The sequence below is a fragment of the Pristiophorus japonicus genome, chromosome 4, assembly GCF_044704955.1.
Source record: "Pristiophorus japonicus isolate sPriJap1 chromosome 4, sPriJap1.hap1, whole genome shotgun sequence".
Lineage (NCBI taxonomy): Eukaryota > Metazoa > Chordata > Chondrichthyes > Pristiophoridae > Pristiophorus > Pristiophorus japonicus.
In genome coordinates this window covers 39,099,226-39,123,516 of record NC_091980.1, presented here as the reverse complement: position 1 = coordinate 39,123,516, position 24,291 = coordinate 39,099,226, and the positions used below count along the sequence as shown (strand labels likewise).

The 24,291-nt window shown below is 42.1% G+C and overlaps 1 protein-coding gene across 2 annotated transcripts in view; it reads right to left on the bottom strand.

The window, feature by feature from the left end:
* Nucleotides 1-1,032: 1,032 nt before the first annotated feature.
* rars1 (arginyl-tRNA synthetase 1) overlaps nt 1,033-24,291 on the bottom strand; it is a 47,923-nt gene continuing 24,664 nt past the window's right edge. For both annotated transcript variants that reach the window (XM_070878104.1, XM_070878105.1), the window contains 11 exons: nt 23,893-23,993; nt 20,502-20,623; nt 17,355-17,475; nt 14,111-14,240; nt 13,409-13,513; nt 12,379-12,557; nt 11,698-11,807; nt 10,062-10,167; nt 8,843-9,015; nt 6,572-6,819; nt 1,033-1,240 (listed from right to left, as the gene is read on the bottom strand). In XM_070878104.1, coding sequence (XP_070734205.1) covers nt 1,131-1,240; nt 6,572-6,819; nt 8,843-9,015; nt 10,062-10,167; nt 11,698-11,807; nt 12,379-12,557; nt 13,409-13,513; nt 14,111-14,240; nt 17,355-17,475; nt 20,502-20,623; nt 23,893-23,993 — 1,505 coding nt within the window. In that variant the 3' untranslated portion in view covers nt 1,033-1,130. The remainder of the gene's footprint in view (nt 1,241-6,571; nt 6,820-8,842; nt 9,016-10,061; nt 10,168-11,697; nt 11,808-12,378; nt 12,558-13,408; nt 13,514-14,110; nt 14,241-17,354; nt 17,476-20,501; nt 20,624-23,892; nt 23,994-24,291) is intronic.

The window sequence follows — 24,291 nt, the reverse complement described above, 5'->3', positions numbered from 1 at the left end:
ACATGCTAAAGATGTACAAGATAGTCCCCCTGACAGCAAGTTCATGGATATTGAACTGTCAATCATTTGATTTCTATGCTGCTGCTGAACCTTGGTGCTGGATTGGCAAAATAACTGCAGATATGTATGTTAAGTGTATTATTTCTGATTTTATTACTTCATACCAAGATTCAGAATCAAATTACAATTTTATCTATTTATGTACATCTATACATTTTTGTACTTTCATGTAAATATATTTACTGCATCTTAAAACTCATTCAGAATGGCCATCAGTTTATTATCGCACTTATTAAATGTGTAATGACAGAAGCAGCTAATTTTATTTCCATTGTACACAGTGAAATTTAGTGCAGTTTGCTACATTGGTTATGTGCAGTCGCAAGAGACATTGTGAAGTATCCATGTTGCCCCACCCTGCTGCAGTTTCTCTTCTAGCTTACTCAAATCATACTGTACAACAGGACGTTTGAAAGCAAACTGATTGCAGGCACTTTATTTCTATGTGGGATTGGACCGAAGGCTTGTGTTTCATTGTAACATGAACCAGGGCTCTAGAAATGCTTGTCAAAATTCCAGAACAATGTAGTAAAGAACTCGATCTTTGGGCACAAACGGTCGACGATGGGGGTTTCTAGATTTCAGTGATCGAGTTACTCAATGCTGTTAGCAAGTGATCACTTCTGTTTCCTGTGGAAAAATGGCTGATAAACATGATGCTACTGACTCACTTGAAACTAAGGTAGTTATCTAACTGCTACACTCCACCCTCTGCACGATATGTAAGGGCTGCCAAATGTATCTCAAACAATGCTTGCCACAGCTCTAAGAATCACAAGAATGGTGTAGCTGCAGTTCTAGAGTCTGTACAGAACACCAGCAGATAAGTCGTCATGTCCCTTGAGTCTATCACCACTTTGTGGTGTGTATACAGTGTAGTTTCTCCCAGTCTTTTCTGTGATTCCAGCAATTAACAGAGTCGAATTGCTGAGATGTCTGCTCCCAGTATACATAAATAATGAACACGGGGTCTTCACTTTAGATTTTTATTTGATATATTACACAGCAACACCAATTTGCTGTTGTTAGCAGTCGCTTATGAAATGGCGAGGTAGAATTCAAACACAAAATTACATCCTCTGAACAGGTTTGAGTCCCAGGATCGCAAAACCCTTTGCCATTACAGCAGCAGTGGCGTCACATAGCAGCATCCGCCACATGTTCACTTTGACAACTTCACCTGAAGTAAAAAGGAGATGGGAATGAATTGTAATGTTTAAGAGCAAGTTGGAAATTAACAAAAAGAATACATGCAAGAAAAAATACGGGAGCAGGATGATGGATGTAGACTTTTTGCAGTTAGGTCCTTTAAAATGTACATTAAAAGTGAGTGAGTTAACATCTCATCTGCAATTAACCATTGCAAATTATGTTGCCATAAACTAATAATTCTGCTGGTGCTTACAATCTAAAAACAGAAGCCTTCTGTTGAGACCTTTTCAATGTGTCCCATTTTTTTTTAGGTTAATGCTGGTGAAAATAACTTGCTACTTTTGGACATTCGCCTTACTGATTACCTGCTGCACCTGCAAACTAACTTTTTGGGATTCATGCACAAGGAAGCAGGGGGTCGTTCAACCTGACTGCCTGCCTCTCTTCCGCTCTTGCATCCGGTCCAGGGTGTCCTTGGAGATGGAGCACGCGGTGTCCACCGGTACGCTCGCGGCCTTCCACGAGAGGTGGGCACCGGAGGGACTGGAGTGCATCATCACGCCCGGCAACCAAAGTTTAATTTGTTTTAATTGCCGGTGCTTTTAGTGTCCCCCTTCCCTTTTATATGGGGCACTGGGGAAAATTGTGATTTTAGTGCCCAAAAAAAAACCAAAAAAAGAAAAACACAAAAAAAAAGGGGGAAAAAAAAAAAGGGCCTTGTAAATGTCTGGTGTGTCACCCAGGTCGGGTGGCACAGTTTAATGTTTTTTGTTTTGCAGATGAACTCCAAAAAGAGTTTCATGCACAAGGACCCCCAGGTCCCTCTGCACCGCAGCATGTTGTAATTTCTCCACATTCAAATAATATTCCCTTTTACTGTTTTTTTTCCAAGGTGGATGACCTCACACTTTGACATTGTATTCCATCTGCCAAACCTTAGCCCATTCGCTTAACCTATCTAACTCTCTTTGCAGCCTCTCTGTGTCCTCTACACAACCTGCTTTCCCACTAATCTTTGTGTCATCTGCAAATTTTGTTCCACTTCACTCTGTCTCCTCTTCCAGGTCATCTATGTATATTGTAAACAGTTGTGGTCCTAGCACCGATCCCTGTGGCACACCACTAACTACCGATTTCCAACCCGAAAAGGACCCATTTATCCCAACTCTCTGCTTTCTGTTAGCCAGCCAATTCTTGATCCATGCTAATACATTTCCACTGACTCTGCATACCTTTATCTTCTGCAGTAATCTTTTGAAAATCTAAATACACCACATCCATCGGTACACCTCTATCCACCATGCTCGTTATATCCTCAAAGAATTCCAGTAAATTAGTTAAACATGATTTCCCCTTCATGAATCCATGTTGCGTCTGCTTGATTGCACTATTCCTATCTAGGTGTCCCGCTATTTCTTCCTTAATAGTTTCAAGCATTTTCCCCACTACAGATGTTAAAACTAACCGGCCTATAGTTACCTGCCTTTTGTCTGCCCCCTTTTTTAAACAGAGGCGTTACATTAGCTGCTTTCCAATCTGCTGGTACCTCCCCAGAGTACAGAGAATTTTGGTAGATTATAACAGATGCATTTCATCAGGACCAGGGGATTTGTCAACCTGAGTCCCATTAGCCTGTTCAGCACTACCCCCCCCCCCCCCCTAGTGATAGTCTCAAGGTCCTCCCTTCCCATATTCCTGTGACCAGCAATTTTTGGCATGGTTTTTGTGTCTTCCACTGTGAAGACCGAAGCAAAATAATTGTTTAAGGTCTCAGCCATTTCCACATTTCCCATTATTAAATCCCCCTTCTCATCTTCTAAGGGACCAACATTTACTTTAGTCACTCTTTTACTATCTGTTTTTATGTTTTGCGCAAGTTTACCTTTGAAATCTATCTTTCCTTTCTTTATTGCTTTCTTCGTCATTCTTTGCTGTCGTTTAAAATTTTCCGAATCTTCTAGTTTCCCACTAACCTTGGCCACCTTATACGCATTGGTTTTTAATTGATACTCTCCTTTATTTCCTTGGTTATCCACGGCTGGTTATCCCTTCTCTTACCGCCCTTCTTTTTCACTGGAATATATTTTTGTTGAGCACTATGAAAGAGCTCCTTAAAAGTCCTCCACTGTTCCTCAATTGTGCCACCGTTTAGTCTGTGTTTCCAGTCTACTTTAGCCAACTCTGCCCTCATCCCACTATAGTCCCCTTTGTTTAAGCATAGTACGCTCATTTGAGACACTACTTCCTCACCCTTAATCTGTATTACAAATTCAATCATACTGTGATCACTCATTCCGAGAGGATCTTTTACTAGGAGATCGTTTATTATTCCTGTCTCATTACACAGGACCAGATCTAAAATAGCTTGCTCCCTTGTAGGTTCTGTAACATACTGTTCGAAGAAACAATCCCGTATGCATTCTATGAATTCCTCCTCCAGGCTACCCCGTGCAATTTGATTTGACCAATCGATATGTAGGTTAAAATCCCCCATGATTACTGCCATTCCTTTTTCACATGTCTCCATTATTCCTTTGATTATTGCCCGCCCCACTGTGAAGTTATTATTTGGGGGTCTATTTTTCCCCTTACTATCTCTAATCTCCACCCACAATGATTCAACATTTTGTTCATTAGAGCCAGTATCGTCTCTCACAACTGCCCTGATATCATCCTTTATTAACAGAGCTACCCCACCTCCTTTCCCTTCTTGTCTATCTTTCCAAATTGTCAGATACCCTGTATATTTAATTTCCAGTCTTGGCCCCCCTGCAACCACATTTCTGTAATGGCCACCAAATCATACCCATTTATAATGATTTGTGCCGTCAACTCATTTACTTTATTTCGAATGCTGCGTGCGTTTAGGTAGAGTGTTTTAATACTAGTTTTTAAACCATGATTTTTAGTTTTGACCCCCTCCTGCGGTCCCTTTATATTCATACATATTGTCCCTTCCTATCACCTTGTGGTTTATACTTACCCCAGTGCTACTCTGCTCTGTTGCCTCCTGCCTTTTGCATTCTTTCTTGGGGTCCTGTTCATCTAAGTTCTCACCTACTCTAACTAGCTCAGAGCCCTCTCCTGGGTTCCGAATACTCCTCGCATTGAGGCACCGAGCTTTCATGCTTGCTTTTTTATTACACTTTGACCCTTTAGAATTTTGCTGTACAGTGGCCCTTTTTGTTTTTTGCCTTGGGTTTCTCTGCCCTCCACTTGTACTTAACTCCTTTCTGTATTTTGCTTTTGTCTCCTTTTTGTTTCCCTCTGTCTCCCTGCATTGGTTCCCATCCCCCTATCATATTAGTTTAACTCCTCCCCAACAGCACTAGCAAACACTCCCCCTAGGACATTGGTTCTGGTCCTGTCCAGGTGCAGACCATCTGGTCCCACCTCCCCCAGAACCGGTTCCAATACCCCAGGAATTTGAATCCCTCCCTGCTGCACCACTGCTCAAGCCACGTATTCATCTGAGCTATCCTGCGATTCCTACTCTGACTAGCACGTGGCAAAAGTAGTAATCTCGGGATTGCTACCAGTGAGGTCCTACGTTTTAATTTAGCTCCTAGCTCCTTAAATTTGTCTCGTAGGACCTCATCCCTTTTTTTTTTACCTATATCGTTGATACCAATGTGCACCACGACAACTGGCTGTTCACCCTCCCTTTTCAGAATATCCTGCACCCGCTCCGAGACATCCTTGATCCTTGCACCAGGGAGGCAACATACCATCCTGGAGTCTCAGTTGTGGCCGCAGAAATGCCTATCCCCCTTATAATTGAATCCCCATCGCTCTCCCACTCTTGTTCCTGCCCTCCTGTGCAGTAGAGCCAGCCGCGGTACCATGAACTTGGCTGCTGCCCTCCCCTGATGAGTCATCTCCTCATCTCCTCCCTCCCCCCTCAACAGTACTCAAAGCGGTGTATCGGTTTTGCAGGGGGAATGACTGCAGGGGACCCCTGCGCTACCTTCCTTGCACTGCTCTTGCTGCTTCCATTCCCTAACTGGCTGTGGACCCTTCACCTGCAGTAAGACCAACTCGCTACACGTGCTACTCACGTCATTCTCAGCATTGTGGATGCTCCAGAGTAAATCCACCCTCAGCTCCAATTCCGCAACGCGGACCGTCAGGAGCTGGAGGCGTCCCTGATTTCCCACATAGTACAGGAGGAGCATAACACTTGTCCGAGCTCACCTGCCATGACTTAACCCTTAGATTAACTTAAATTGGCAACAGTGCTAAAAGTTGCTCACTGATATAGAAGAGAAAAAAGAAAAACTACTTACCAATCACTTACCCATTTGGCTGTGACGTCACCTTTCTATTTCTTTCTACTTTTTTGCCTTCTCCCTGTAGCTGCACAAGCTGGGCCTTTTGTAGGCCTCTCTGACTCCCGACTCAGCAAAGCACCTCGCGGCCTCTCTGACTCACGCACTCCCGACCTTTTGTAGGCCTCTCTGACTCAGCGACGCACCTCCCGACCTCTTGTAGGTCTTCCTGACCTCGCGGTCTTTTATAGACCTCTCTGACTCACGCACTGCCGACCTTGCGGCCTTTTGTAGGCATGTTATATCTGTCTGAAACACTGCCACTAGACTCATATAAATAGAGGCTCAACTTAACTTAATTTATGATTTCAGGTGTTACAAGAATGTTACTGAATAGGGCACCTTAAAATAAGGATGATACTTAAACTAAAGTAACTTTCATATCAGATTCCAAACTGAAGAACCCTGCTATCCAAGAAAGTCCACCATACGGTCTGCAAAATACAAAGACCCCCATTTGCATTTTTCAGTTCTCCACATGTTAAGTTCCCAATCTCATGCATGCATACCAGAGGGAAAGCATCACGTTTAGCTCAGTTAGACGCTCTCGCTTCTGAGCCAGTTCAACTCCCACTCAGGCTAAGCACAGAATCTAAGCTAATACTTCAATATAGCAACGAGGGAGTGCTACACTGTTGTACATTAATGTCTCATTTGAAAGACAACAAAGAAATGCCCCCATCTGCCTGTTCAGATGGATGTAAACGATTCCACACCACTATGTGAAGCGCAGCAGAGGAGTTCTCTCACTGTACGAGCTAACATTCCTCACTCAACCTTCACCATCAAAACCAATTATCTGATCATTTATCTCATTACTGTTTATGGGACCTTGCTGTGTACATTTTTTTAATCTACAGTGATGTAGCGCTTGGGACATCCTGAGCATTTGAAAGATGTTACAAGTGTTTTTCCCATTGCATTTTGCTGACATTCATCAGTTGTCCTCTAGCAGTACATTTTTTTTTAAATCAAACAGGAACTCTGACAACAAAGTACCATGTAATGTGCAGAAATGCAGTTTGACTCACCTGTCTGCCTGTCCTTCTCTACACAGTAACAGGTGTCGTAGAACTCTGTGAAGGTTGTGGCCAGTTCAAAGAGGTAGTCGCACAGAGTATGCAGGTATAAGTCATCCAGGATTTTGTGAAGGATTTCTGGGAATCGTAGAATGCATTTACCCAACTTCCATTCCTTCTCATGATTCAGCAGGATGGCTGTTTCTGCAGCTGCTTTCCGCAGAGTTGCATCATCGATGTTTGCGAGTCGAGTTATGGACCTGCAAAGGAATGTCACATTTTAAATTGAGATCGCAACTGCAGCTTGCCAACTTCTTCATCAATGCACTGCATACCGACAAACCTGTTTTTGGGTGTATTACCACCAAAGTGACATTTCCAAATTCATTCCATGTAGGACCTGAAAAAGGAGAATCTGGGCTGGATTCAGAAGTAGGTGTCAACAACATGAGAAAGACAACATTCCAACCAGTCCTCCCAAAAGGGTTTTGGCTTTTGATACTATTTGCTCCAAGAAAACTGCTGGTAGATGACCTATTCTCAAATCAGTCATTCTGTAACTAGCTGTTTACTGGCTCCCCCCTCTCCTGACAGTCAACAAACTAGTAGTGCATGGAATCAAACACAAGCCTGTTCCTTTCCACCTGATACTGTATCAAGTTTAATTTCCATAAACACAATGTATCCCCTGTGCACCAAAGATCAGTACTGTTATCTATATTTTAATTTCACCTATGTGATCGACCAAGCAAAGGCAGTAGAGGCATGGAGGGGAGAAATACCACTCTCTGCTGCATATATCTTGATTTACGTCCTATGACTCTGAACTTGCAAGGTGAATTTGAGTCATCAACACTATGATTCTCCTGAGGCCAATTTCTACAGCTTGCTGAGATACGGAGTTATGATACTGGGACTATTTCTATTGGAGCGGAGAAGGCAAAGATGAGATTTAATAGCAGCTTTTAAAATGATGAAGGGATTTGATGGGGCAAATAGGGAAAAAAAAACAATTTCCTCTGGTTAGAAAGTTAGTGACTAGGAGTCATCAATTGAAAATTGTCACTAAAATAGTGAGATGAGGGGGTTAGGAAGGTCGTTGGGTGCTTTGACACAGGAAGGAGCTACTATTACATCTTTTAAAGCAACGTTGGATAAATATTTGAAACAGGCAAGATGCAGGACTTGGGGATCAGCTTTTGGCTTCACTAGCAAAGAGCCAACACCGACCGACACAATGAACTAAATAGTCTGTCTGTATTGGAAATGGACTTCCATGGTTCAATGGGGGTCTCCAGTGGCAGAACTCTAGTACTGCAGAACCTCAATATTTCAGACCCAGAGTAAATAGATGTGTTGAGAACGTGTTGAAATAAATGCCGCATCAAATGGCTCTCATATTTTAAAATCTATCTGTTTCAATTTGTAAAGAGTTCAAATAGCTAAGAAAGCAGAAATAAAAGGGAGATAATATTACTGTAAATTAAAGTGGGTGAAAAGTTGGATCTGGTATCATTACTGCAGGGCTGTTATCATTAGTTAGTTTAGGTTTCTGTTTATAAGTTTAGCCTTCAGAAAAATGTTTGTGGTTTATTGCCTGGGTTTCTGTAGCATGTGGATGAAAAGAAGGGAATGAAAATATTTCTTTAAAAATTGTATCTGAACAATACCAGCTCATGTACAGACCCGTGATGACCAGCTTTTCTACAGCTTGCTGGGAACCTCTAGTGGCACAAAGTAGCTATTGAAACTTCAAATGCTGTCGCATTTTTCCATTTTAAAAATTCATAAAATTATTTCATCCATAAGATTACAGCCATCAATTGATCATTAACATTTTTTCAGATTTAGCTTGAAAACAGTAAACTGAAGGCAGAGATCGTTCCACTTCCCAAACTGCCAGGCAAGACAAGGTTTGCATCCCCCTTCCCACGGCAATTGTTTCTTTATTTTTAGTCCCCTTATACCACACACCAGCCTTTGCTAATACAGGCTGCAAAGAGGCAACTTAACATTTTTCTTTCCTCTGGGGAACGTTTTGGCTTCCCCCTCTCAAAAAGCATTTTGATTTTGGGGTTAGCAAGAACGCAATGCTTTTCTCTAACATGGACACAGATGCACATTCTACCACAGTTGTGGCACAACACAGAAATAAGACAAACTGCTGTTCCGTTGAGTTGCTCACCGACACTGGACATTTGAACAATGTGAGGAACGAGACCAGTACACTCACAAACATTACAGCGTCTTATAAAGAGTAACTTTTCCCCAGAGTTGTCTCACCTGATTCGAGTGAAAGCGTACAGCAAATAGGCTGCTGTGTTCCCCCTGTCATCCAACATCTTGTCGAAGGAGAAGACGTAGTCATTGGTCCTATTGTGAGAAAGGTCAGCATACTTAATACAGCCAAATGCAACAGCCTCTTTTGCTGCCTTAAGCTCATCAGGTGTCAAAACCTAGAACAGGAAGGTAAAAAAACAAACATTTTAAACAATGTTTCTATTTAAAGCCAACAGATAACAACTTTGCACATCGTAATCAAATGAAGTACTTGAGACACTGCAATTCTGTGATCTTCAACACTCGTCTATAACTATTACCAAGAATGGAGGGGCTGGCAACGTGGAACATAATCCAGGAACTCGGGAAGAAAAAAAGCAAACCAACACCCTTGCTGCATTCTCTTCCACTGTGCCAGGCCATCCTGTTTCCATTTCAGACCTGCCTTAACACAACCCCCACTCCCATTCACACCACCTCTGTCTATTAAATGTCTTTCATTTATTTTATTATGCTCCTTCCTATTGTCTCATGTTAGTATCGCTTGAGTTATTTAATCATCTACAGTTCTCCTTTTTAAGTACTTCACTGGTCATTGTTTACTGACCTGATTATTTCTAACATTTTCCATTTTTGTTGTAAAAAAAAAATCCCTCCATAGTCTTGCCCTTCTCTATTCTATGAGTTCTGTAACCTCCTCCAGCTGTACAATCCTCCAAGAATTCTGCATTATTCCAATTCTGGCCTCTTGTGTATCCCCCACTCTCTTCTCCCCACCATTGGCGGCCATGACTTCAGCCATCAGGGTCCTCACTCTGGAATTCCTTCCTTAAACCTCTTATCTCTCCACCTCTTTCTCCTCCTTGAAGACCCTCCTCAAACCTACTTCTTTAAGCAAGCTTTTAGTCATCCATCCTAATATCTACCTCTTTGGCTCCGTGTCAATTATGTGAAGTCCATTTGGAAGTTTTCCTACCTTGAAGGTGTTACATACAAGTCAGTTGTTGTAATCTGGTGTATTTTTCTTACAGCACTAGACTCAAATATGATTTGTACTAACCTTCCCTGTTGTTTAAGAACATTGAACAAAGAATCTCACCACCTCCACAAATACATCAAATCACACTCCAGCTTGCTACATGCTTTTTTTCTTTTAAGGTTGGGAGAAACTGTAAAAATAAATGTAAGTAACAAAGACTGCGGTGTAACTAAAAGGCACTACCTTCTCTCGCTCCTTCTCCAAAAGTTTATCCATTGACCTTTTCAGACCCTCTTCCAGTAGGTCAGCCAATCGCACAGTTTCACCTGATCTAGTTTTGAACTTCTTTCTGTGAACAAATGTTGAAATAAAATGTTGACATAAAAAAAACAAGACGTTCAAATGTTCTTTTGTTTTTGATGCAAATATAGATGGCCCAAATATGATTCTAATCTTCCAAGCTCCAAGAAATCTGCGAGCACCCAGGATTGTGTTACAGGCTATTGTTGAGCGGGGAGAACAGTCAATTTCTGTAACCATGATTATGAGTGGTGGGGATTTAAATGCTTTTCTAGTTCTGTCATTCTCTGCTAGCAACAATAAAGTTTTCTGTGGCCAGATGCAGAGTAAAGCTCTCCCAACTGCCCCAGCAATGGAACTCCATTTGTCAAAAGACTATCCTCTCTTCTGTACCAGTATAGATTTCTCAACTTCCATTCACATTAGCTAGTTTTGTTGGCTTTCTGAATGAGGCAGCCAATTTGTCCTCAACTGCAGACTATGAGCCCTGGGTTGAAAGTGGCTAAACTCATATCACATAGAATCCTTACATCTAGAAGAGCGAGCAGACTTTCATTCTGTTCGAAGAACTTAACCCCAGTTCTCAGAAGTGAAAGTGTTAACCTTCTGCATTATTGTTACAGAGACAATCACTTAGTCTCCTCTTATCTTGGAGACATCAAATATCGACACAGTTATTTGAAATATCAAAATATTAAACTCCAGCCTAGTTGAAGGGTTATTAACATCAGCAGAAACAAACACCAACTAACAGAATGAACACGATTCAATAGAGATGTGAATAACAGCAGCAATAACAGCAGAATCCAACCCCTGCAGTCACTTGTGAACTCGCTGGTAAGTCAGCAGGTTGGATGACTCGTGAATCCCTTCCCACACTCAGAGTAGCTGAATGGTCTCTCCCCAGTGTGAACTCACTGGTGTGTCAGCAGGCTGGAAGAGTGAGTGAATTCCTTCCCAAACGTGGAGCAGGTGAACAACCTCTCCCCTAGTGTAAACTCGCTGGTGTGTCAGCAGGCTGGATGACTGAATGAATCCCTTCCCACACTCAGCAGGTGAATGGTCTCTCCCTGGTGTGAACCGCTGGTGCTTTATAAGTGTGGATGACCAGTGAATCCCTTCCAGTTTTGATTGGAGCAGAGGAACGGTGAGTGATCGGGGCCCAGGAGAGGCGAGGGCCCAGGGGCAGCACGGGCCAGATCACATTGCGATCTATGGATAACAGCGTTTGGTCTCCAATCGTCTTGGTTAACCCTTGCCACTGGATTAAGACCTAGCTTGGTCAAGCCCGTGTGGTGGCTGGTGTGCAACAACCACCCCACATTAAAAGAATCCACGCACAGGCACCTTCCACCCTTCAATATGTAGTTCGGGACCTGGAATGTCGGATCCCTCATTGAAACACCTGTGAACTCATTTTTGGTGTGGAAGCAAGTCATCCTCGATATGAGGGACTGCCTAATACTATACTGTTAGAGACTCCAAACCCCTTTTGAAAATGTCAGAATAATGCAAATAATTAGGAGAATCATAATTCATGTTCCAGAAAATGATGAAAACAAGAATTAAGAACACTTACTTATCTTCACCTAGCACCACACCAAACCCAGCATGTTCCACTCTGATCTCCTTGGGGTCATACCAGCCAATCATCTGAGCTGCAGCAAAGATCGTCTGGAAGTGGACACTCTGGGGTGAAAGAAAAAAAACATGATCAGAATCCGAACTGAGATGGGATTACAAGCAATTTACAACATCGATGGAATGATTCCTGGCAACCAACAAATGCTCAATTCTCAGAATTCATATACACCAGAATGGCAGTGATGATGGAAATATTAGAACGGTCTTGTTAGCAGAAGAGCTACTTGCTTACAATAGTTAAACGGCAATTTTGCACTCCCATGCAAAAGCTATTTAATACACACCAATTGCTCAATCCATCAATAATTCATCTTCATTACTTTTGTGCTCATCAGGTGAGGCTTTTCAACATTAGAGAATTTAAACATTGCTGACTTCTGACACACTGTGTAAGCACTGAGCAGTCTGGGATTGGGTGCACTGGTTCCATCAGTCATGCCCAATAGATTTTTATAGCGTTACCGAGCGACATTACCAATCTGCAGATTTCTTTTTAAAGTAATTAAGCTGAAATGCCACTTGAGTGGATGAAAATAACTTCAAAACACTTTCCTGTTTCAATGTACATATGTGTGAGGGACAAAATAGCAGCAGTGTGCTTCAGAATCAAACCCACCTGCCCATTATCCACAACATAAATAATTATATCAGCCTTCTCATCAAAAATCCTTTGTCGAAGAGCCGCTAAGTCGGATGTGTCGTATGTATAGCCTCCATCTGATTTTACTACTGTCAGGGGCACTGAACATCCTGGTGGGAAAACAATCTTTCGACCTTCGTCAAGCTGGACCAGACCTGTCGGAATAAATGATGCAACCTGGGTTTATCCATCTGTACAGCAACAATACAAAAATCTAGACTGGTTAGAATTAATTCCTCAGGCAATTGTAAAATAGTTAATAAACCTGCAGAGAATGGTTCATAGTCTTATCTTTCAGACTGGATTTAATCACATTTTCCCTTTATAGATGGTACTGTCTGTAGACCGTTCTTAGCAAATAAGCACGAAAATAAAGGACCCAAACTGAACAAAAGCACCCATCACATTCATAGGAAAGTGCTCATAAGTTGTAATTTCATGTCAGGATTCAGAGGACAATTAGAAACTGGACAAATGTCACTCTTTACTGCACAATGTGAACTCCTCAATAACTCATTAGCCTATGCCTGATAATTCGGTTTTTAAATAATACACTAAAAATGTTAATTATCCAGAAAATCAAATGAAACAACTTTGAATTAACAGGAGTCGACTGCACTGGCTTGAAATCACTCAGTTATCCACTCACTCACAGATGAGTTTATTTTTCTTCATCTGAAGGAAAATATCCAATGGGGCAAGGAGGATTTTTAAGACAATTGGCAAGTATCAATTAAAGAATGCTTGTCCAGTCCATTTCCATTCGTAATTGGGTAGCAATTTTAGTTATTTTTTTTTAAGTATACAGTATTTAGAAAAATAAAACAGCAAAGCTCAGTTAACTCCAGCAAGGAGTAACACCTGTACCGTAAAAATGCTAATTTAGAAACAGTGATGGACTCAAAGTTATGTGAACAAGTTATTACTTGTGTGTTAGATTTCAGAGTAATTTTTTAATTTAAATTAAGACAGGAGCTCCAGCATTCTATTCCAGTGCCATTTTTACCTTTATCCTCAAACAATTTTACAACGTCATTCATCATGTTTTGGTAGTACGATTCTCCCCTTTCAATCAGCTTTATATCCAGATGCTCATAGATTTTCTGAAATTCTAAAAAAAAATTAAAAATTGAAGGCAGCACAAAACAAAATGATGACAGGGGAAAGAGATGAGAAATCGACTGGTGTACACCGTATGACAATAGGCGCGGAACAGACACTCGTGTCAATGAGGAAAGCAGAGAGCAAATTAACCTCCGATTCCATTCAAATTAAGAAGAAATTTGCAGACTTCCATGAATTACTATACACCTCAAAATTCCAGACCACCCCAAAGGAAACATCCCACCACCCTGTCAACCTCCCTTTCTCCCAATACACTTGGGAAGCTACGCAGTTAGTGGACACCCCGGAACCGCCGAGGTGAGCAAAATCCTGGTCAGAGTAGGCCATTCAGTCCCTCAAGCCTTTTCCACCATTCAATTAGATCATGGTTGATCTATACCTAAACTACATTTACCTGCCTTTGATCCATATCCCTTGATACCCTTACCTGACAAAAGTTGATCGACTTCAGTCTTGACAGTTTCAACTGACAAACCAACAAGTCTTTCCTGGTGTTCCACAAAGGACGGGGTTTGTCTTTTTTGACAAATTCCAGTTAAACCCTTTCCTTCGTTGGGCTCCCCTAACTTGATTTCTGGCTTACCCTTCCGAGAAACATCGCAGATCATATTCCAGGCCTTAATAATCTCTGGATTGTGGCTCTGTAGTTGCACCACGCACTCGTATGCCCGCTTCTTAAAGGCTTCATCCTCATCAAATCTCTTTTTGGATTCCTGTAAATATATGACAATTGCTGAGCATTTCTAAACATAAGAAGGTACAGGACTACTCAACTCCTGACTATAATAAAACTTTCAATTTTTGAAACTTAACACGAGAGTTCATTTCTAGAGGGATAGAATTGAAAAGCAGAGAAGTTGTGTTGAACTCGTATAGAACCTTGGTTAGACCACACTTGGAGCACTGTGAACAATTCTAGTCTCCATATTATAAAAAGGATATATCATCATCATAGGCAGTCCCTCGAAATCGAGGAAGACTTGTTTCCACTCTAAAATGAGTTCTCAGGTGACTGTACAGTCCAATACGGGAATTGCAGTCTCTGTCACAGGTGGGACAGACAGTGGTTGAAGGAAAAGGTGGGTGGGGAGTCTGGTTTGCCGCACGCTCCTTCCGCTGTCTGCACTTGATTTCTGCATCCTCTCGGCAATGAGACTCGAGGTACTCAACGCCTTCCCGGATGCTCTTCCTCCCTTAGGGGGGTCTTGGGCCAGGGATTCCAGGGTGTCGGTGGGGATGTTGCACTTTATTAAGGAGGCTTTGAGGGTGTCCTTGAAAGGTTTCCTCTGCCCACCTGGGGCTCGTTTGCCTTGTAGGAGTTCCGAGTACAGTGCTTGCTTTGGGAGTCTTGTGTCGGGCATGTGGATGATGTGGCCCACCCAACGGAGCTGGTCGAGTGTGGTCAGTGCTTCGATGCTGTCCTTGGTGCGTCTATCCTCCCAGTGGATTTGCAGGATCTTGCGGAGGCAGCGCTGGTGGTACTTCTCCAGCGCTTTGAGGTGTCTACTCTATATAGTCCATGTAGTGGCACTGGAGAAGGTGAAAAAAGATTTACTAGAATGATAGGTGTAACGTCTCAGTTCTGCTATCAGGAAAGATCGAACAGTCTGGGGTTCTTTTCTCTGGAAGAGAGAAGACTGAGTGGTGACCTAATAGGTGTCTTTAAGATTATTAAAGGATTTGATAGGGTAGACATCAAGATGTTTCCACTTATAGGGGAGGCCAGAACTAGGGAACATAAATCTAAGATAGTCACCAATAAATCCAATAGGGAATTTAGAGAAACTTCTTTGCTCAGAGAGTGATTAGAATGTGGAACTCATTACCACAAGGAGTAATTGAGGCGAATAGCATAGATGCAGTTAAACACATGAGGGAGAAAGGAATAGGAGGTTATGCTGATAGGGTTAAATAAAGAGGGGTGGGAGTAGGCTCGTCTGTAGCAAAAACACCAGCATGGATCAGTTGAGCCAAATGGTCTGTTTCTGTATGTTATGTAATGTAATTCTATGAATATAAAGCAGTGTTATTTCTGAATAATCTATTGAAGATTAAATTCCAGTGATTGGCAGTCAGCAAATCACAAATTTCATCTTTCAGTGAAGACATCACAGCGCAATATCTCGATGGAGCATTTCAGCTTTCATTGTTGTCTTGACAACCATCAGATAAAAAGACATCTTCCATTGAGCCAAAACCGATCAGGTATAACATTTATGCATAAAATAGACTGCTATATATAAAAGTAATGAGCGACTGAAAGTGACAACAATGGCAATGTCATCTTGTAGTTTAGATGATGATAAGCTACTCAAGCAGATCATGAACCCCTTGGTGGGTTTATTTTCTTGTAATTACTCCAACATACTTATTATTCTCCACTTAAAATGTGAAGCTATCTGCTTTACAACAACAGCAATATGAATGACTTTACTGCTATGATAACATTTACTTTAAATTCACAAAGTATTGACTAATACAGAAGATCTGGGTAAACTACATTTATTAGGAGTGGTTAACATTCAGCAGGTGAGTATCAGTCATAAATTTATAGTATTTTTCTCCTCTCAAGGTCCTACTCAGCACAACACACCAGAAGGACAAGCTTGAGTGAATTTTATATAAAGGGTTTGGATCATACATGGCAAGCTCCTGACCTCGGATATGTCTCTGTGGGAGGAGTTGGGAGGGAAGAATCAGGAAGGTATACAGAGGATTTAGAAAAAAAGGCGAAGAGCAGGTAATTTGCAGTTCTCTCACAAGGCCTTGATCTAGTATCTGTCTATAAACTGAGTGTTAGAGTGTAAGCTGATTAATTATCTCTTATCTCACAGAACAATGATCAAGCCAAATGTCAGAACTGTGGTTACTCATTTTCTTGAGGGATGTTTCACCTAGATAAAGATTTATGTCTAAAACTAATTATTCCACTGGAATAGTATTTATGAGATGTTCCCAGTCTAGAAACAACCCTTATTTCCAATCAGTTTCTAGATCACTAAAACCTGTGTTATTGGATGTAGTTTTCCGGGTGTTGCCTCTCACATTATCCAATGTCCTTCCTTCATTTTGACATATCACATCAGCTATGTGGTATCCTAGGTACCACACCTCCCAAACCCACAACCTCCACCTCCTAAAAGGTCAAGGGCAGCAGGTGCATGGGAACACCATCACCTCCAGGTTCCTTTCCATGTCACACACCATCCAGATGTGGAAATATATCGCTGTTCCTTCATCGTCGCTGAGTCAAAATCCTGAAACTCCCTCCCTAAAAGCAGTGTGGGAGATCCTTCACCTCATGGACTGCAGTTGTTCAAGGTGGCCGCTCACCACCCCCTTCTCAAGGGGAACTAGGGATGGACAATAAATGCTGGCCTAGCGACGCCCAACATCCTGAGAATTAATTTTTTTAAAGCTGACGGGGAGCTTGGCGAGAGAAAGCACAGGGATAGGAATGCTTGAAGCAGTTTAAACATTTTGACATAAAATAGCATGCTATAGGCCTTAAGCAGTGCCCCTCGAAAGGGCAATAGCGGATGGTCAGACAGTCTATCCTACTTGAGAAAGAGTCAGAGAAATAAAGACAGAAAATGTGTGGGGACCATGCAGAGGAAAGAAAACTTAAGAGAAAAGAGGAAAATAGAAAGTGGGAAGAGGAGAAAAAAATTAGAATTAATTCTATTTTAATTTTATCCCTGAGCAATGGCATGGGAGATTAACTATTGTAACATTACTGTATCATCATTCGAGTTGCTTTGTCATGCTCAGGTCTGCATGGGACAGTCAATGCTTAAGCACCATGTGCAGCACGAGAGTAAACTTACTTTATAGAAGGCTTGAAGATCTCCAATCGGAGGGGAAACGATCAGGTAGTCTGGGAACCTGTCCTGCAAGTGAGCAATCAACATACCAAATTGTGTGCCCCAGTCACCAACATGATTTAACCTGAAATCAACAAAGACGCTTCAACAAACCTGCAATATAAAAGGGCTGTAACGAGGAATAATTACATAGGCCTCACAGAATACTTCCATAATATCTATTTGATAACCTCAGCTACAGTGAAGTGAAGCATATTAGTCACACCATTGTGCTTATTTAGTCATTGCAAAATATATACTATGGGGCAGCTTGTATAATCGAAACATTCCAATCACTCACGGTTTTCTTTTGATATAAAACTGTTGCTGAAAACCTTTGCTCCTCACTTGCATCTTTTTGGTGAATGTAGTTCAGCAGTATATTTAGAAATATACAGTAAAAAACATGAATTAATAATGTGTCTGAAATCGTGCTCCCCATGGGCGCGAACAAAGTGCACACGTGCCCATGGGGTCCCTCTGGGTTTAGGTATGCAAAGTACATGCGCCTAAACCCGGCACTCGCGGTCGCACGCAAGTGAAGGACGAGGGCCTCCACTGGCGGAGAGTTGGGCTATTTGCCCAACGAATGTCCTTCAAAATTTTACATTGAGAAAATCAGGTGTAAGGCTTGCTTTTACCAGCATAAGAGTTTAAAAAAAAATAGAAAAATAAAATGTTATCATTCATTTATATATTAAAAATGCTGTCCAGTTTATTTTTAGCCGTTAAAACATATTTTTTTAAAATTCAAATAAATACATTTTTGTATAAAATATTTAAATTGCATTTTCATTAATTTTAAATATGTAATTGTTTTTAAAATGTACTTTCGGTGTTTCTGTCCTTTTGGGGATATTCCCAGTCATACTTACAGCATCTCCGTACATACGGAATTACCAAAAGTATGAAAGGGGATCCTCTACTCTGAAAGGTTAGGCCGGCCCACGTGATCCCAGAGATCCATACGAAACCCGTACAATCTTGGGATATGTGGGCCCCTACGTGGCCTTTGTATAGAGCCCCAGGACTGCAAGTCGCTAAACCTCCGGGATCACCAGATACTTTCGTAGAAATTATTGCGATTTCTGGGCCATTAAAACAGCAACTTCAAAAACAGCAGGGCTCAAATAATGCATGCAATTACACTCATTAATCTGCACTTTGGTTGACTTGGTATACAGGTTCCATTTGTTTGTAGAATGGATATTACAGCTTTGAACTCAAATGACAAAGTGCAGCCTCTGTTGTAAAGGCAACACACTGGTTATCTTTCAAACATTAAATTGGGAAAGAAGAAATCGTCTATAAAATGAGGGAAACAAGTCAAGTCAGTGTTGAAGCAATGCTTTTTGCAAATGGTGGGCTCATATGCACACATGAATATATGCTTAAATAATAAAGATTATCTGAAAATGACTAGTCAAATACTATACTGTGAAAAGTTGTATGAACAGAATACACACTCGAGACTGATTGTTCATAAAAAGTAAACTAGTAATGTTGTACTTGATAGAGTAAAGTTTACAGCACTTGTGAATTATACAGCTGACCACAACTCTAGCTTATTTTTCATAACCAATTGGCTTCAATGTCTATGCTGCACCCAGTAACTCATTTGTGAAGTGTATACTATTGAACATTTCGACATCCCAAGTTGTAGTAAAGCTTAATTAAACCATTAGGCAGAGCTGTGTAGAAATGCAGTTATTCTAATTTGTGCAAAGCACCAACAGTTGCCCCTCATTCTAGTTTTAGCACAATATAATGTAAACTGTTAACATAGAAACTAAGCATTTACCGCTCACGCCATTAGTAATAATCAGCTACTGTAGCAATCTGCAATTAGCTGTTAAAAAAAAAATCAAATGAAAGTGACCGCACATGTGCAGTTACATGTGTAAATCAGGATGTTGCTGTCTGAGATGCCCAGCTGCTCCGGAAGCTGCATGCTAACAGTATCTGGTCGAGAGACTCGCCATTGAAATACATGGACGGCGGGACGTTACTGTACTTACCCAGGCTTGTTCGTAAACTTGAGGTCATCCAAAATTCGGCTGCCCGTGTCCTAACTCACACTAAGTCCCGGTCCCCCATCACCCCTGTGCTCGCTGACCTACACTGGCTCCAGGTTAAGCAATGCCTCGATTTCAAAATTCTCATCCTTGTTTACAAATCCTTCCATGGCCTCGCCCCCTCCTTATCTCTGTAATCTCCTTCAGCCTCAAAATGCCGCCACCCCGCCCCCCCCCGCCCCCCGCCCGAGTTATCTACAATCCTCAAATTCTGCCCTCTTTCAACCATCGGTGGCCGTGCCTTCAGCTGCCTGAGCCCTAAGCTCTGGAACTCCTTCCGTAAACCTCTCCGCCTCTCTTTCCTCCTTTAAAATGCTCCTTAAAACCTACCTCTTTGAACAAGCTTTTAGTCATCTGCCATAATTTCTTCTTATGTGGCTTGGTGTCAATTTTTTTTTGTCTTATAACACTCCTGTAAAGCGCCTTGGGACATTTTACTATGTTAAAGGCACTATGCAAGTACAAGTTGTTGTTCATTCCTGTGTAAGTACCCTTTTAATTATGTCATAAGTCTTAATTACTGCCAAACAACCTCTCTGGCACTAAAAATTAACTTTAACAAGCGTGTAGTCTCATTCCTTCAGATTTTAATTATTGTTGGAGACATTTTTTTTAATTCTAATATATTTTAGCATTTTTTTTCTGTCTCTTTTAATCTACTCTTTCTTTCCCTCTATTTGTTTTGCTTTCTATGCCTGATTTGACATTGAATTAAATATTCTAACGGACACTTCCTGGTTTAGACTCTGCGCTGCTCATCAACAATTCTTCAGTCTGATTGGTTAAGGAGATAAAGCGACGCTTTGTAGAGGATGCTGCGCTTTATCGATGGTTAGCTAACAGGAACTTCCAACGCAAAAACCCATAGAAAGTCTATGGGCATGTGCAAGTGTAACGAATGGCATTTGCTACGGACCACAAAATCTAGCCCGATTTCATACTTTTAGTTGGAGAATAAATCTATGAATTCTGGTTACTAACTTTCCGTGAATAAAATGGATTAATTCATGTTCAAAATTTGTCACTTTCCACTCACCTTAAAACGTCATAACCCACAAACTCAAACAAGCGGCACATGCTGTCTCCAATGATGGTCGATCGCAGATGGCCCACATGCATCTCTTTAGCAATATTGGGAGAGGAGAAATCTACCACTACCTGCAAAAAATAGATATTTGAATAAGTACTTTTATGCAATATAATACATTACTACCACCAAGTTGTGAGGCCTGTGTAAAATAAGGGGACTGGAGGTCAAGTCTAACATAGAACAAAACTGCTCCAACCTCCACTCCATAAATTAACTATCTATGCAACATAGTGTGCACAGTATAAATAACAGTGGATACAAAGATCAAATAGGTAATAGCACAATGATACTCATCAACTTTGCTTCCAATTTCCACCCTTCCCTCACCTTCACATGGTCATTCGCCATCTGACTCTTCCCTTCCTCGACTTCTCTATCTCCATTTTTGGGGATAGGCTATCAACCAATATCCACTAAATGCCCACTGACTCCCACAACTACCTTAATTGCACTTCCTTCCACACCGCTTCCTGCAAGGATTCTATTCCATTCTCCCAGTTTCTCAGTCTCCATAGCATTTGTTCTGCCGATGCCACCTTCCTGCACCAGTGCTTCTGATATTTCTACCTTTATCCTCAAAAGAGGATTCCCCTTGTGGTTAACAGAGCCTACGACTGTGTCCGTCCCATTTCCTGCATTTCTGCTCTCACCCCTTCCCCTCCCTCCCAGAACCAGATAGAGTTCCCCTTGTCCTCACCTTTCACCCCACCAGCCTCCACATTCAAAGCATCACCCTCGGCCATTTCCACAACCTCCATCGTGATCCCATCACCGAAGACATCTGCCCCTTCAGCATTACAAAGGGACCTTTCCCTCCGCGACACCGTGGCCCAGTTTTCAATCACCCCAACGCCCCTCCCCTTCCCACGGCACCTTCGCATGCAAACACAGTAGATGCAACCTACTCCCTTCCCACCGTCCAGGGCCCCAAACACTTCTTCCAAGTGAAACAGCGATTTACTTGTACTTCTTTCAATTTAGAACACCGTATTCGCTGCTCACGATGCAGTCTCTTCTACATTGGGGAGACCAAACGCAGATTGGGTGATTGCTTTGCAGAACACCTCCGCTCAGTCCACAAGCATGACCCCGAGATTCGGGTCGCCTGACATTTCAATTCTCCGCCCCACTCCCACTCTGACCTTTCGGTCCTCGGCTACCGACACTATGCCAATGAAGCTCAATGTCATCTTCATAGGCAGTGCCTGGAAATCGAGGAAGACTTGCTTCCGCTCTAAAAGTGAGTTCTCAGGTGGCTGTGCAGTCCAATGCGGGGATTACAGTCTCTGTACAGGTGGGGCAGACAGTAGTTGAAGGAAAGGGTGGGTGAGGAGCCTGGTTTGCCGCACCTTCCTTCCGCTGTCTGCGCTTGGTTTCTGCATGCTTTTGGTGACGAGACTCGAGGTGCTCAGCACCCTCCCGGATGCTCTTCCTCCACTTTGGGCAGTCTTGGGCCAGGGATTCCCAGGTGCTAGTGGGGATGTTAGTTTATCAAGGAGGCTTTGAGGGTGTCCTTGAAGCGTTTCCTCTGCCCACCTGGGGCTCGCTTGCCATGTAGAAGTTCCGAGTAGAGCACTTGCTTTGGGAGTTTAGTGTCAGGCATGCAGATGATGTGGCCTGCCCAACGGAGCTGGTCGAGTGTGGTCAGTGCTTCGATGCTGGGGATGTTGGCCTGAGTGAGAACACTGACATTGGTGTGTCTATCCTCCCAGTGGATGTGCAGGATCTTGCAGAGGCAGCTCTGGTGGTACTTCTCCAGCGCTTTTAGCTCAATGTAAGCTCAAGGAACAGCATGTCATCTTTCGATTAGGCACTTTACAGCCTTCTGGACTCAACACAGAATTCAACAATTTCAGATCATAACTACTGTCCCCAGCAGCTGTTGGTAACAATGAGTCAGAAGGTTATGGGTTCACGTTGCACTCCAGAGACTAGAGTGCAATGTCTAGGCTGACACATCAGGGCAGTACTAAGGGAGTGCTGCATTGTCGGAGGCGAGTCTTTCGGATGAGACATTAAATTGGGGTCCCGTGCGCCCTTGTAGGTGGACATAAACAATCCCATGGCACTATTCGAAGAAGAGCAGGGGAGTTCTCCCGGTGTCCTGGCCAATATTTATCTCTCAATCAACATCACTAGAATTGATTATCCGATCATTAGGCCATTGGTGTTTGTGGGAGCTTGCTATGTGCAAATTGGCTGCTGTGTTTCCTACATTACAACAGTGACTACATTTCAAAAGTACTTAATTGGCTGTGAAGTGTTTTACGAGGTCCTGAGGATGTGAAAGGCACGATATAAATGCAAATCTTTCTTCTCTTTTCTATGAAACGGTGGCTCTTTCCACAAACATTTAAAAGGACAAATAAAATAAACAACTTGTCACTGTTATAATGTAGGAAAAGTAACAGCCATTTTGCCCAGCAAGGTCTCACAAAAATAATTAAATAAATAACTAAATCAGTTTTTAGGTATTGGTTGAGGGATAAATGTTGGCTAGGACATCGGGAAAATCCTTACAGCACAGAAGAAAGCCATTCAACCCATATTGCCTGTGCCGGCTCTTTGAAAAAGCGCCTCAATTAGTCCCACTTCCCTGCACTTCCCCCATAGCTTTGCAAATTTTTCCTTTTCAAATATATATTGATTTCCCTTTTGAAAGTTACTATTGAATTTTTTTATTCACTAATGGGATGTGGGCATCACTGGCACTCCCACAGTGCTGTTAGGGAGAGCGTTTCAGGATTTTGACCCAGCGACGATGAAGGAACAGCGGTATAATTCCAAGTCAGGATGTTGTGTGAATTGAAGAGGAATTGCAGGTGGTGGTGTTCCCAGCCTCCGACCTGCTTTTGTAGTCACAATATTTATGTGGCTGGTCCAGTTAAGTTTCTGGTCAATGGTGACCCCCAGGATGCTGGTGGTGGGGGAATTCAGCAATGGTAATCCTGTTGAATGTCAAGGGGCGGAGGCAAGACTCTCTCTTGTTGACGATGGAATCTGCTTCCACCACCCTTTCAGGCAGCACATTTCACAGAACTCATTTGCTCGTCTGCGAAAAAAAGACGTGATATTTTACATCCACCAGAGAGGTTAGATGGGGCTTCAGTTTAACATCTCATCTGGAAAAATGCTGCCTCCGACAATGCAGCATTCCCTCAGTACTGCACTGAAGTGCCAGACTAGATTATATGTTCAAGTTTCTTGAGTGGGACTGGAACCCATGACTTTCTGACTCAGAGGCAAGAGTGCTACCACCACGCTAAGGCTGACAGCAACTGTTTTATTTATTTTTTTAAATCGATATTCTGCGCTTCGCCATTTGTAAATGAAATACCTTCTTCTTTGGTCCTACTGGCGGAGGCTGAACTCCATTTACAAGGAGGTCTGTCAGCAGCTTGGAGACAAATTCCTTTTTGAGATCAACATTGACAAAACCTATGTGAGAAATTACAATAAATATAAGAGCATATTCTAATTTAACATCCTGTAAAAAAAAAACTCAAAGGACGGAAAATACTTTTGAATGAATATGGGCCAGGATTTTTCATGTATGCTTTTTAAATGTTAACAGGTCACTGGGGGATTCCCAGGCTGCCTGTTACCAGATTGCTGTATTTATTCTATACTTTTTGGCTAACTTGTTTGTTACTATATTGTTGTATACTGATAAAATATGTTTTTGACATGGTTTTACAATAGGGGACTCCTGGAAGTGAGAATATTTGCAGAGGTT